This window comes from Phycodurus eques, chromosome 17, assembly GCF_024500275.1.
Source record: "Phycodurus eques isolate BA_2022a chromosome 17, UOR_Pequ_1.1, whole genome shotgun sequence".
NCBI lineage: Eukaryota > Metazoa > Chordata > Actinopteri > Syngnathiformes > Syngnathidae > Phycodurus > Phycodurus eques.
In genome coordinates this window covers 14,979,154-14,993,072 of record NC_084541.1, presented here as the reverse complement: position 1 = coordinate 14,993,072, position 13,919 = coordinate 14,979,154, and the positions used below count along the sequence as shown (strand labels likewise).

At 41.7% G+C, this 13,919-nt stretch overlaps 1 protein-coding gene across 5 annotated transcripts in view; it reads left to right on the top strand.

Annotated features, from left to right (window-relative positions):
* The window catches only part of cadm1a (cell adhesion molecule 1a), a 291,908-nt gene that overhangs the window by 233,335 nt on the left and 44,654 nt on the right, over positions 1-13,919 (top strand). For all 5 annotated transcript variants that reach the window (XM_061702695.1, XM_061702697.1, XM_061702694.1 and 2 more), the window contains 4 exons: positions 1,703-1,855; positions 3,213-3,350; positions 9,831-9,989; positions 13,763-13,859. In XM_061702695.1, coding sequence (XP_061558679.1) covers positions 1,703-1,855; positions 3,213-3,350; positions 9,831-9,989; positions 13,763-13,859 — 547 coding nt within the window. The remainder of the gene's footprint in view (positions 1-1,702; positions 1,856-3,212; positions 3,351-9,830; positions 9,990-13,762; positions 13,860-13,919) is intronic.

Sequence of the window (13,919 nt, the reverse complement as noted above, 5' to 3'; positions counted from 1 at the left end):
GAACTTTAATCGTTTTCATCAGAATCTTTGGCTTTTGTGTATTTCCACTGGACTTACGAATGAATTGATTGGGGAATTTTGTTGACTCCCGGTTAATCACTCCAAGAATAAGCAATAGACCTTTTGGAGGTGATCCAGTAGGTTTTTGTTGTTTTTACTCAAAGAATACAGTACAATGTACTTGGGAATAATTAGGAATTGGGTTGAATTATTTTTTTAGCAGATGCAGTTGGTGACCTGAGCTACAAGTTTAATTAGTTTCGTAGTTCGTATCATAGTTCAATGAGTTGTCGTCAAGACAGAAGCCTTGTTTGTGCAAATAAAGAGCACCCACCATCTACAGTTAAGTCAAGGATTTGCAGAAATACAGAAATGTAGAAAATTTATCACTCACAAGCCATTAGCAGCCAGCCGAAAAGGAAGTTGTGATCGGTGGGTCAGTTAAGGATATCAAACTATTTGAATATATATTACATTTACGAAAAAAAAAGGAATAGTTATTTCACAGCGCTGGAGGCACAGCAGAGTCTGCTGAAGTCATTAAGTGAAAAGCATGCGACACCAGCGTATTAAAGCAATGACTGCAGTCAGGCTTATCTGTGCAATTAAGTCAAAGTGAGAGATCGTGCATATTACAAAAAAATATATATTAAATAATGACAAATCTTCCAATGCAAGGGGATTAATGAACATTTGTACCTAAAAATGTTCCTATTAAATACTTGTTTTACAGTGGCACCTAGACTTGAGTTTAATTTGTTCCGTGATCAAGCTCGTATCTCAATTTACACATATATCTAATTAAGTTTCCCCTTTGAAATTAATTAAAATGCCATTAATTCCCCCGCCACCCCCCCAAAAAAATGGACGATATGCTGGCGAAAACATGAGGCACTGTGCATCACAGTGACGGTCTTCGCATTGTAGGTAGTGCAAAGAATCATGGGAAGTTGGCCCAGCAGTTCCTGCTGCTTCCCAGAATTCTTTGTGTTGCTCTTTTTAACTTCATAACTGTAGTTAAAGACTGTCAAGCTTAACGTTCCTCTTTACTTGCATTTGTTGCTGTCCATATTGTTATGAGTCTGTGTATTAGCTTTATGTCGCGCTAGGTTTATATTTGAATTTATTTCATGAAACTCTGACTGTGGCTTGTATGTTAAACAATGCAATCCGGTCATGTTCACTGCATTACAAAGCAGCTTTGGTGGTTTATGGCGTGTGTGAGTTGAAATTGCTCAATAAGGTTTATCTGCAAAGTAAAAGAGACCATTTGTTCTTATTTGAGTCTTTGCTGCCGCATTATTGTCAAACAGTCAATGAAGCTAACTGTAGCAGAGATGTGCAGGTAATAACTGCAATACACTGATCAATTTAAAAAATAAAATAATCATCTGCGATGCTCCAACTCCGCAATAAGTGAACCGCGATATAATGGGAGATTACTGTATGTGCTCCCTCCTATGGGTTCCAGTTAAGAGGTGAGCAGAAACATTTTAAGCCAACTGGAGAAGTTTGAGGTACAACTGGCTGACTCCAAAGTAAGATATATTACAATCATTTATCCAATATGTGATAAAAGCATGGATTACTGTTTCAAAGCACATTGGTGTGTCGTATGCCAAGGTACAAATGCACTACTTTTATTATTCTCAGTGGCTAAACTCTCATTCTGTGCTCTCGCTCTATCTCACTTCCTCCTCAGCACTAAAAGACGTTCGCTTCCAACTGGTCAACTTCTCCGACAACGAGCTGCGGGTGTCCCTGTCCAACGTGTCGCTGTCGGACGAGGGCCGCTATGTTTGCCAGCTGTACACCGACCCGCCGCAGGAGGCCTACGCCGACATCACCGTGCTGGGTAAGGCCGCCCACGCCGCACGCTGATATTTGCATACTCGTTGATTGACAGCCAGATTTGGCAGAATCCGGAGCATCTGGAGAGTTGTTTGTACTCGTACTATTAGGTGTGACTCGCTCTAATACAAGAGTTTAGAATGGGGGGGGGAAAAAAAAAAAATCCCTTTGCCAAGATAGTTATGCTCACTTTTGAGAGAGTGAATTTTGCAATATGTTGATAACTGTAGTTGATGTAGAACTGCACTCGATTATACTATGCGTTGTTTTGAATATTTTGGTTAGCTACAGCACAGGGCAGTGTTTCCCAATATTTTGTATTGCAGCCTCCAAAATAAATTTTACTTCCTCAAAAGTTTACACACAACAACCCATAATTAAAAGTTTTTTTTTTTTTTCCAATTTTTAACGACGTCAAACTAAGCGATCACATGAAGCTCCAAATTGAGCTCGGGCGCATCCTGTTTCCGCTGATTGTTCTTGAGATGTTAATTTAGAGTCAATGTGTGGTCAATTCTGTTGATTGGACATGATTTGGAAAGGTACACAACTGTCCACGTTTAAAAGGTCCCACAACTGACAGTGAATGACAGAGCACAAACCAAGCATTAAGTCAAAGCAATTATTTGTAGACCTCCAAAGCAGGATTGCTGCGAGGCTCAGATCCATCATCATCATGTATCATCTAACTATGTTGAAGTGAGGGTAGGAGCTAAGTAGGATCTGGCATTTTTTCTTTTTTTTTTTCTTTCTGTGGGGTCGTTGATTACAGGCAGATTTTCGCTCTTCCTGGCAGGGCTCTATCCCTACCCCACTAGATTACTGAAATAATGCTGAGCTCATCCCGATTTACTCATAAATGTACTTACTCTGTGTGAAAGGTTTAGTGGAATACAAAGCTGATAGACTCAGAGGAAACCGTGACTTATTGTGTTGCATGTATGGCAACCTGTGGATGCACAGGTTAATTGCACCTTCTGCCATCTGGTAGATGAGCATTTAATCATTCCGCCTGTCTTTATACAATTCGCTGCTGGCACAAGTAGATGAGCAAAGATGCATTATTTGCAGTAAATAAATCATTTGCAAACCCATTTAGTGAATATGCAAGACCAGGTGCTGCTGTTTTGATTCGCAACCAAGTTCAAATGAGCTCACTCATTGTCTGTTAACAGCTTATATAAAGTCAGGTTTTTTTTGTTTTGTTTTTTTAAACTTACATCTGAAAAAGTGTTTGAAGTTAGCATCTTTTCCACTGACTGACTGACACGGTTATCTTATCCATATTTGTCTTATCTAATAAAAAGGAAAACATCCGTTCCTAAAATGTGGTTTTGTTTTGTTTTTTTGCCCTGCTCTAGTGCCTCCAGGTAGCCCCATCATCGACGCCCGCGACGAGGTCCTGAGCGAGGGCAACGAGACGGAGATGACCTGCACTGCCATGAGCAGTAAGCCTGCCGCCACCATCAGATGGATGAAGGGCGATAAAGAGCTCCCAGGTCGGTGTGTGTGTGTGTGTGTGTCTCGTACTGTTTGCTCAAAGGAAAACGAATGCTTTTTCAAGTTTCATTTTAGATCACAGTTCATCTTGTGTTCGACTGACGATCCAAGGGATTGTTTTTGTTGCAGTGAATGTCATAGCAGTAAAGGGACTTGACGGATCAAAGTGGTTCAGACAGCGAGTGGGCACTTTCAAGATTATTTTAGATGTCCCCATGAGTTTGTCAATAATACACAATAATTTTGAAGTATCATTTCTCCTGATATAGTGGTCTGCACTCTAATATACTGAACAAAAATATAAACATAATGCAGCGGAACCCTGCTATTCACGGGGGATAGGGACCGAACCGCAAACAGCGAAACTTCAATAAGTGGGAATGAACTGCCATTAAGCATTTTCAGAGTTGGTATATCCCAAAAAAAGAGAAAAAATAAAAGAATAAAGAAAAAAATGCAATTAAAAGCAAAAAAAAAAAAGGTTGTAAACATTTTAAAATAAATTACAACCCCAATTCCAATGAAGTTGGGACATTGTGTTAAACATAAGTAAAAATAGAATACAATGATTTGCAAATCATGTTCAACCTATATTTAATTGAATACACAACAAAGACAAGATATTTAATGTTCCAACTTTATTATTTTTAGCAAATAATCATTAACTTAGAATTTTATGGCTGCAACACGTTCCAGAAAAGCTGAGACAGGATCATGTTTACCACTGTTACACATCACCTTTTCTTTTAACAGCATTCAATAAACGTTTGGGAACTGAGGACACTAATTGTTGAAGCTTTGTAGGTGGAATTCTTTCCCATTTTTACTTGATGTGCAGCTTCAGCTGTTCAACAGTCCGGGGTCGCCGTTGTCGTATTTTACGCTTCATAATGCGCCACACATTTTCAGTGGGACACAGGTCTGAACTGCAGGCAGGCCAGTCTAGTACCCGGACTGTTTTACTGCCACGCTGTTGTAGCACGTGCAGAATGTGGTTTGGCATTGTCTTGCTGAAATAAGCAGGGGCGTCCATGAATAAGACGTTGCTTGGATGGCAGCATATGTTTCTCCAAAACCTGTATGTACCTTTCAGCATTAATGGTGCCTTCACAGATGTGTAAGTTACCAATGCCATTGGCACTAACACACCGCCCGAGGGATCGAAGGTCACGGGCATTCAATGTTGGTTTTCGGCCTTGCCGCTTACATGCAGTGATTTCTCCAGATTCTCTGAACCTTTTGATGATGATATGGACCGTAGATGATGAAATCCCTAAATTCCTTGCGATTGTACGTTGAGGAACATTGTCCTTAAACTGTTCCACTATTTTCTCACGCACTTGTTCACAAAGAGGTGAACCTCGCCCCATCTTTGCTTGTGAATGACTGAGCAATTCAGGGAAGCTCCTTTTATACCCAATCATGGAACCCACCTGTTCCCAATTAGCCTGTTCACCTGTGAGATGTTCCAAACAGGTGTTTGATGAGCATTCCTCAACTTTCTCAGTCTTTTTTGCCACCTGTCCCAGCTTTTTTGGAATGTGTTGCAGCCATAAAATTCTAAGTTAATGATTATTTGCTAAAAACAATAAAGTTTATCAGTTTGAACATGAAATATCTTGTCTTTACGTGTATTCAATTAAATATAGGTTGAATATGACTTGTAAATCCTTGTATTCTGTTTTTATTTGTGTTTTTGTGGTAAACATAAATAAAAACAGAATAGACTTCATTGGAATTGGGGTTGTAGGAAGAAATACGTACAAATAGGTGAATAAGCTGACGCCAAACCACAAATATGCCAGGGTCCACTGTACTTTGGATTTTCTCTCCCATTTTGGTTGAACTCAACTGAAATCGGAACTTAAAGATCTAAAACTTTTTTTAAGGCCTATTTCTTAAGTGTTGTTCACAAAATCTGTCGAAACACTTCTCCTTTGCCAAGATAATCCAGCCACCTCACAGGTCAAGAAGCTGATTAGACAGCATGATTATTCCACAGGTGTGCCTTAGGCTGCCCACAATAAAAGGCCACTCTAGTTTGCAGTTTAACTGTATTATCTCGGCAAAGTAGAAGTGTTTTAGACAGATTTGTGGAGAGTATTTCAGAGAAATAGGAAGGTGATTTGAAAAATTATTTTGTACAAATAATAATTAAGACTGAACCCCCTAATTGTATCTCTCTGGAGTTGGGTCAACAAACAACCATGTACTCTGATTCTGAAAGTACAGCCTCAGATATTTCTTCTTTGTGCTCTTGTGTTCGATGCCCCGGCGCTGCCCGTTGGCTCGGCGACAGCGCGCCCGGGCCTCATCAAAGCCGAGCGGCAGCCCGAGAAGTCGGAGCGGCGAGAGCTCGAGGGGGTGCGAGCGGGCGCGGCGCCAGGCGCTTCCCGCCTCGGAGCAAGCAGCTTTGTCAGGACTTTGAAACAAAAAAAGATCATCATCAGAACCTGCTTGGAAAAAGCCCTGAGCGGCTTCCCCTCACCATAACTCTTCACCGCATTAAACCCCGCTATGGTCAGCGTGGATGTTGTCTTATCTATGAATATTGCAACATTGCAAAGGTCACTTCTAGCCTCCAACTAAAACATCCCGCGTTTTGCTTTTTGGGTTTTCCAAATCTCAATCCTGTGATGTATTTTTTTGGTAGTTTTAGAATCGTATCCCGTTGGGACTCGTTGGATTTATTGTAGTCACGGAAGTCGACATGTTTGAACATTCAAGGATTCTAGGACTTTAGTTGCCATACCAACACAAATTTACAGATACAATGGCACAAAATTTGATAGCCAAGTACTTGAGATCAGAACATAGGCCAACAATTCTCACTATTGTTTTGAGGAATGAGCTACACTCAAGGGGGAGTTTACAATTTTCAACAACAGTTACTTTTTGGCATATTTGTTAAAACAGTCAGTTACAGTTATGACCACTGATGTACAAAAAAACACCACACCCAAGTAAAAATTAACCAGACAGAGATCAGAGACTGGCGACATCTCGTTACCCCGGAAACGTACCTTATTTATAATGGAGTACACAAAATGTCGTGTTTTATTTTTGTTTTTGTTTTTTTTCAAGGCCAAAAAGACAGCACAATATTTTTTTTTTTCTTCTTTATACAAATGTACGCTGTTGTAGGACTTTTTATATTCCTGTCTCCTCAACTAAGCCTTTCGAACAATGCTCATTTACAAAGTGAATCACGCTAAATGCTCCTCCACCCCATCTGGCCTTTGCATGCGCTCGCTCTTGTTAGGAATGGATTGTCATTGACAAGAATAGGCAGCACTCAGCGCTCGTCAGGAGATGCGCAATTGGGGAAATTACTCACTGCAACACAACACTCGGGCGCTGCTTACTGTAAACGCGCACCTCTGCCACTTGTGTTGTTCTTATCTGTTGCATCTATTGTCGCCGTGGGTCAAAAGGAGGTGTCACGAGCCAGAATCTCACAAAAACCAAAAAAAATCATGTTGTTCAAACACAAATCTACTGAAGTGGGCAAAGCTATTAGCTGTTAGTGGCCAATGCTAGCTCCCAACATTGTCTGTGACGGATTCGAGTGGCTCTGTTTTTATTGAACCTGTAAGAAAAGTGATCACTGTGCAAAAATATCAGCACAACTCATGTCACAATATGATGTTTTTCTTTTAACAGTTACAATAGAATCACGGTAGGGCAGGTTCTGATATACAATGGACTGCCTCTATTTGCAGGGGATAGTGACCAGGCCAGACCACGAATAGTGAAAATCCGTGGCTAATGCTAACCATTTTAATTGCATTAAAAAAAGAAAAGGCTACTTCGCAATATGTAATGAACCAACATGAAAATGTACACAATAAGGGGATGCAATAACGTGCACTTAAGTTGAATTTGTTCCTTGATTAAGCTTCTAACTAAGTTTACTTGTATGTACAATGGTGCCTTGACTTAAGAGTTTTTCAAATTACAAACGCAGCTTGGTCAATTAATATATATATATTTTTTTTTTACTTTGTGTTGCTAGCCAAAATGTGAATTATTAGCCAGCGTCAGATAGTCCGCCACTCAAGTGAAGTGTGTGTGGGGGGGGAGCGACAGTCAAACGCGCATACAAAATGAAAACACTCGCAAGGAGCATGGAAAACACCAAAATATTTACTTGGTAATGTAATTTCACAGGCGGCACGGTGAGGGACTGGTTAGCACATCTGCTTCACAGTTCTGAGGATCGGGGTTCAACCCTGGCCCCGCCTGTGTGGCGTTTGCATGGCATGTGCTCCCCGTGCCTGCGTGGGTTTTCTCCGGGCACTCCGGTTTCCTCCCACATCCCAAAAACATGCATGCTAGGGTGATTGAAGACTCTAAATTGCCCTGAGGCGTGGATGTGTGCGCAAATGGTTGTTTCTTTATATGTCCCCTGCGATTGGCTGGCGACCAGTTCAGGGTGTACCCCGCCTCTCGCCTGAAGTTAGCTGGCATGGGCTCCACCACACCCGTGACCCTTGTGAGGATAAAGCAGTACAGGAAATGGTTGGAAGTAATTTCACCCCTGATGGGTGGGCAGTCACTCCAGAGACCCAACAATTACAAGAAAAAAGTACATTTTCCCTAGTGTCCCATTTAATAATTAATAATTATTTTTCTCAAATTTAGTATATATTTTCACTATTTTTTTATTTTTTTTTTAGCATGGGAGGCAGAGAAAGAATTTTACTGCTGATTTAAAGGTTGTGGTTGGAAAGTCCACCAATGAAAGTCCAACCGTCTCTCTGAATATGCCTCATTATCTCCCCCAACTCATCTTTCCTATTCCTCTTATCCGGCTTGTTTAGTGATTTATTAACATGTGCTCGCCACTGATATCGCTGTCTCTCCTAAGCTGACAGTGCGGCAGCACGGGATCAAACAACCCGGGTCATTATTTTTTTCTGTTCTCACACAAAAGGCAAATGGATAGCAGAAGAGGGACCAAGCCACCAGGAGGGATGTCTCATTGAGTGACAGGGACATGGGCAGCCATTAGTTTTTAGTCTTGGGAGACAACGCCAAGCTGGTTTTCATTAGCTACCTCTAACGCAGCACAGAGATGAAAGAACATTTAGGTAAAAAGATATATATTTTTTATTTAAGCCTTTTTTTCCCCTCATTCGCTAGACTGTGCCATAATGGATCAAAGTGAACTTTGGAAGAGGCACAAAAGAAGACGACTCACTTCAGAAGTTCCAATCTAAAAAGGACTTTAATTTGACCCACTGCTTTCGTTCGGTGATCGTCGCCTCTACCGGTGCAGATCTTCCATGTTATTAAAGAGCAGCGGTCCTACTCAAATAGGTCGCGTGAACTGGTCGTGTCACATTTGTGCTGCTGGCGGCCTTGACATGAGCTGACCCTTAAAGGGAACGGAGAGTCCAAAGGACCGGAAAGCAAGTTCCGCCAATCTGCCTTAATTTGTTCAGCAAAAAAAGCCACAGTGAGCTGCTCCTAATTTCTGAATCAGAACTTTTGTCAAGATCAGATACTGAATCAGATACTTTTGTCAAGATCCAAGCCCATAGCTTCCAATGTGAAGCTGCCATATAATCAGATTTATCGATTTAAGACCGAAGACTGTTCCTTTGAAAGTTACAGCCACATCAAAGTGACACATCCATCCATTTTCTATAGCACTTGTCCTCTTTCTGGTATTGAAAACAGTCGGACCATGGAAGCCCCCATGTCGGACTCAAGTCCAGGATGTATCCCCAAAAAGTCAACCAGCCCAGTGACCAAAATTGGATTTACGAGGTGTGTCAAAGTGTCAGGATAAACTCAAATCCAAACTTGTATCGACATCAAAACATACTGCTTAACGATCTGTACCAAAAATGGTACAATCAGTATTAAGCGAGTACTATAAGAGCCTTATAAGTCTTCCCTGTGGGACTCCTTGCGACAGTTTGGACACACAAAACAAACACAACAGTAACAAATCTACCAGTGATAAACAGAGGTTTATTCTAGCTTCTTTAATCGTCTCGTTGTAATGAACAATGAACTTGTAAGGTATAAACAAGGCCTCTGGCTCCTCGCCAACCCACTTTCATGCATCTCAAAGACATTCTGATTTTCCAGCAGTCACCTTCAGGTCCCCGCCATGTCAGCTGGCTGCACGCCTGTAAAGCCTCCAGAGGCGTCATATTCATTATAACCTCTCCCTTTACACCCAGCACATCACACAGGTTTGCTTTCCCGGCATCCAAAGAGGCAGCTGTCACCTCGTTGACAGGAGTCGAGCTGCGGAAGGGATGGTGCAAGTGGTCCAGTGTCAGTGTACTCTTCACAAGAAATCAACTGATGGCTGCAGCTGTTCACATTAAGATCTGGCGGCACTTATTTCACAAAAGCTTTGCTTCCGCCGTTTTAAACAAATACTCTCAGCCATATTCTCCTGACAGTATTCGGTCATTATCGTACGATTTCTAAAAGAGTCCTTTCTGTCTTATGTCCAGGAAAGCCCAAAGTCGAGCTGACCTACGACAGGATGTACACAGTAACCAGCAGCCTCACGTTCACCGTCAACAAGGAGGATGACGGCGTACCTGTGGTTTGCATCATTGACCACCCCGCGGTCAAAGACTTCCAAGCACAGAAATATCTGGAAGTGCAGTGTAAGTCATCTTATTGGCAGATGTTGAATACGTTGCCTGAGCTTGTGCTTTTTTTAAGGCAAAATCCATAAGAAACCAACCAACATCATTTCAGTAGCTGTTTCACCTTCAGTCTTTTGTAATTTAGTCTTTCCATAAGAAATAATGGACTGGAAGGAATATGTTTCAGGGTTAAAAGGAGACATCCATCCTTTTTCTTTAGTGTTTGTCCTTATTAGCATTATGTGTAAGCTGCAGCCTATCCCTGCTTTGGATGAAAGATGGGGTATACCCTGGATTTGTCGCCAACCAAACACAGTTAAAGGAGACATGCTTTTTTTTTGGTGTGTATTTATTTATTTTTTATATATAATTTGAAACAGTTCCCATGGTGTCTCAAGAATGTGTCTAACACTTTTGGTTAATGGGGGTCTAATGTTGAGTATGGCTTTCATTTGCTTTTGTTACCGTTATCTCTGAAAAGTCACACTTTTGTATAATTTTCTACTACATTCTTATGCCATGGCTGCTGCAATTTTTGCCAGCTCCCAAGATGTTATCACTCAGCAGTATCTTGAACTTGAGATGTGTTCGTTGTCAAAGACATTCCATCCTCCATTTTCTATAAAGCTTATCCTCATTACGGTCAAGTGTGAACTGGGGCTTATCCCAGCTGAATTTGGCCAAAAGGCGGGGGTACACACTGGACTACACACCTACATTCATACCCGAGTCACCAATGACCACGTCTTAAGGTGTCCTCCAGGGAAGACTTATAGAGCCCCTATAGAACTCTATGGTCCAGATCCCAATCAGTTTCTTTTGATACGTATTCATATACACAGGGTGACAGGGAACTGGCTGACATTGGGCGACATATTCACACACCTGTTGTAAGGTGTCCCACAGGGAAAACCTCCAGAGCCCCTAAAGTGCTCTACACTACCTATGGTACAGATCCTACTCAGTTTCTTGTGATGCCTAGCTAGATATCCAATTTTGGTACAAGGTCATGGGATTGGCTGCTTTAGTTAAGGGGGCTACATCCTGGACCAGGCCTCCTGAGCACTGTGAGGCAAACATGCGAATCACTATCTACCGCGTCGTTATCAAATAAAAAAATTTTTAATGACACAAACTTTAGAGAGTTTCCCTGGATAGCGGCAATCATGGCTTGTTTTGTTTTTAACCTGCAGGAACACACAGTGACAAGCTAAAAATAAAAAGTAGGGGTGGGGGGCATTGTTGATTGTGTAAAGCCATATAAACTTCCAACCCCGTTACCGCACGGTGCAAGTTTTACGCACTGATTACTGATTGCCAGACGAGGCGATTTGCATTTGAATTACCTAGCGTGTGAGCATACGGTGTGTGTTTGCGTGTTGTGTAGTAAGAGCAGAGAGCTAAGAAAGCTCATCAAGCCCGTAATGGTTCTTCTTATGTGTAAGCAAATCAAAGCGGTTTGGCTCGGCTGCCTGCTTGTTTTCTCCCTTAAGGTCAGCCGGCCGTGCCGAGATGGATAGCGCCCGTCTCGAGTGCATGCGCGCAATAAAGCAAATAATTCAGTTAGCATAATGATAACGGCCCTCTTGCATACAATACGCGCCATTTCATTTCCCCCGAAGTGGCAGTACTTTGGTCTCACGGCGCAGTGCAGAGCGTATTTCTCCATCAACCGCAGACACTGAGCGCCACCATAACTATTCGAGGCTATCAAAGTAACCCCAAGGACAGGAAAAAAAAAAACAAGGTGACGTGGCCTTCCTCTTAGTGGAAACAGAACCTGGCGGTCTGTTGTCTTTGCTAGCGCGTGCCCGCCAAGCACGAGGCTTTGGCTTTCCACCCCGTCGACTGTCCATCACCGCGACTGACAGGATGTGATTTAGACAGATGGATGGCCAGACATTGTTCCCAACAAGGTCGGAACAGCGGAATTGATCACTGCTCGCCTTTGCCAATCCGAGCCTGGAGTCTGCAGGCAAATTCAAGCAGCCACTTAGTCGGGATTAACACTGGAGACATTCAGTGGTGGTACCTTAAGGCAGTGATTGTCAGCCAGTGTGCCGGGGCACATTAGTGTGCAAGGCATAGTGACAGACAGAACAAATAAATGCTCTTCTATTAGATGGCAGGAAGTACACACTTTGTGACATTTTTGTTGGTTGGTGTGCCGTGAGATTGTTCAATTGTAAAATATGTGCCTTGGCTCCATAAAGGTTGGAAATCACTGCCTTAAGGTATGAGTTTAATTTGTTCCGTGACCATGCTCGTAGCTCAAAACATATCTCAAATCATCTTTCCCCATTGGGGGAAAAAAAAGAAAAAGAGCACTATTTGATATTGTACTTTGAAAAACATACAGTGATTACCTAATTAATAAAGACAAAGAATATATGCCTGTGAGTAAAGATAAAGAATATATGCCTGTGAGTAAAGATAAAGAATATATGTCTGTGAGTATTGTTATAGTGTCTGTCTACACGTGTTGCTGCACCATTTGTGCTCAAATAGCCATTACTTAAAGGGTTATAACACCACAACACAGATGCTGTTTGTTAGGCCGTCTGTGGCATTTTACATGATTTGTTTGGATTTGGTTAAGCGGACTTGACTAAAGCAGTGTTATTTGGTTGTTTTAAATACGCAAGATGCAATTCTCTTTGTTGCATGTTTAGTTTGACAGTAAACCTCTGGGCCAATGAAAACAGCTTGAAGCCTCTTATCGCCTTATGTCCGCTGCCAAACTGATGCTTGTTGTGAAGTGAGTTCACTACCATCATACAGCACTGATATCTGTTTTTTTTTTTTTGCTGTATGTCAGAGCAAAAAAAAAAAAAAAAAGAAAGAAAGAAAGAAAAGGCCAAACGACGGCTCGTATCTGGAAAAATTTGAAAGTCTGTTTGCTCATATCTTAAGGCACCACTGTGTTTGTGTACAAGCAAATAAAAGAAATAACTATATGTAAATAAGTAAATAAGTAAATGTTTTCAATGATACAGGGTGTTCAGAAAGTCAGATTTGGGTCATTTCCGGGGCTTGTACATGAACAAACACCTGATAGTTTGTTTAAAGACTGGCAGGTCAGATCAAAAGCTCAGACGGTTCTGCGCTCCTGTTTAAAACAAAATTCTCAGTTCCCAGTTCAAACACTGGGATGATTTCAGGGTTTTGTTCCGTCCTGATGAGACCTTACCTTTGTGTGACTCATAAAAGGAGTCTCTAATCCACAATGCGGAGGTTCTGATATTGAAATCACTTCTAAGGGCATTCTCCATTGTGTGTGTGTGTGTGTGTGTGTGTGTGTGTGTGTGTGTGTATATGTCAAGTCAGTCAGTTTTTTTATTTTTTCTCTCTCGTCCTTATTCAAAGGTGATTCTGAGCTGATGATTCGTTTGTATTGTCCTCAACACTCGCTCAATTCATGGCGACAACTCAATGCCTCGCCCCGATGAAAGAGTGAATAGAATCGAACTGGAGAATAAAGGCTCGTCACACTTGGGCGGCACAGAACAACTGCCTTTTTTTTTTTTTTTGATTGTCACAGTCAGAAAGGTATGCATTCAACAGCGGGATCGAACTGTACTGCATCACACGAAACAAGTACAGCAGCGAACATACCGCAGAGTGTTTGATAAAGCTCAGTGATCCCCCCCTTGTGAAATGATTCAGAGGGACTACAGGAAGATGTAGAAGGAAGATAATTTCTCACTGTGATGTTGGCCCACTTTTTCTTATCTATGTCCCTCTCTCACTCCCACTCTCTCTCTCTCTCTATCTATCTTTTTTCCTTTCAGACAAGCCCGAGGTTAAGATCATGGTCGAGTTTCCTCAGGGTCTGACGAGGGAAGGAGAGAACCTGGAGCTGACGTGTCAGGCCAAAGGCAAACCTCAGTACGACACACACGCATGCATATTAAGTTTCTGTAACCTTAATAAATGGAATATAAACAC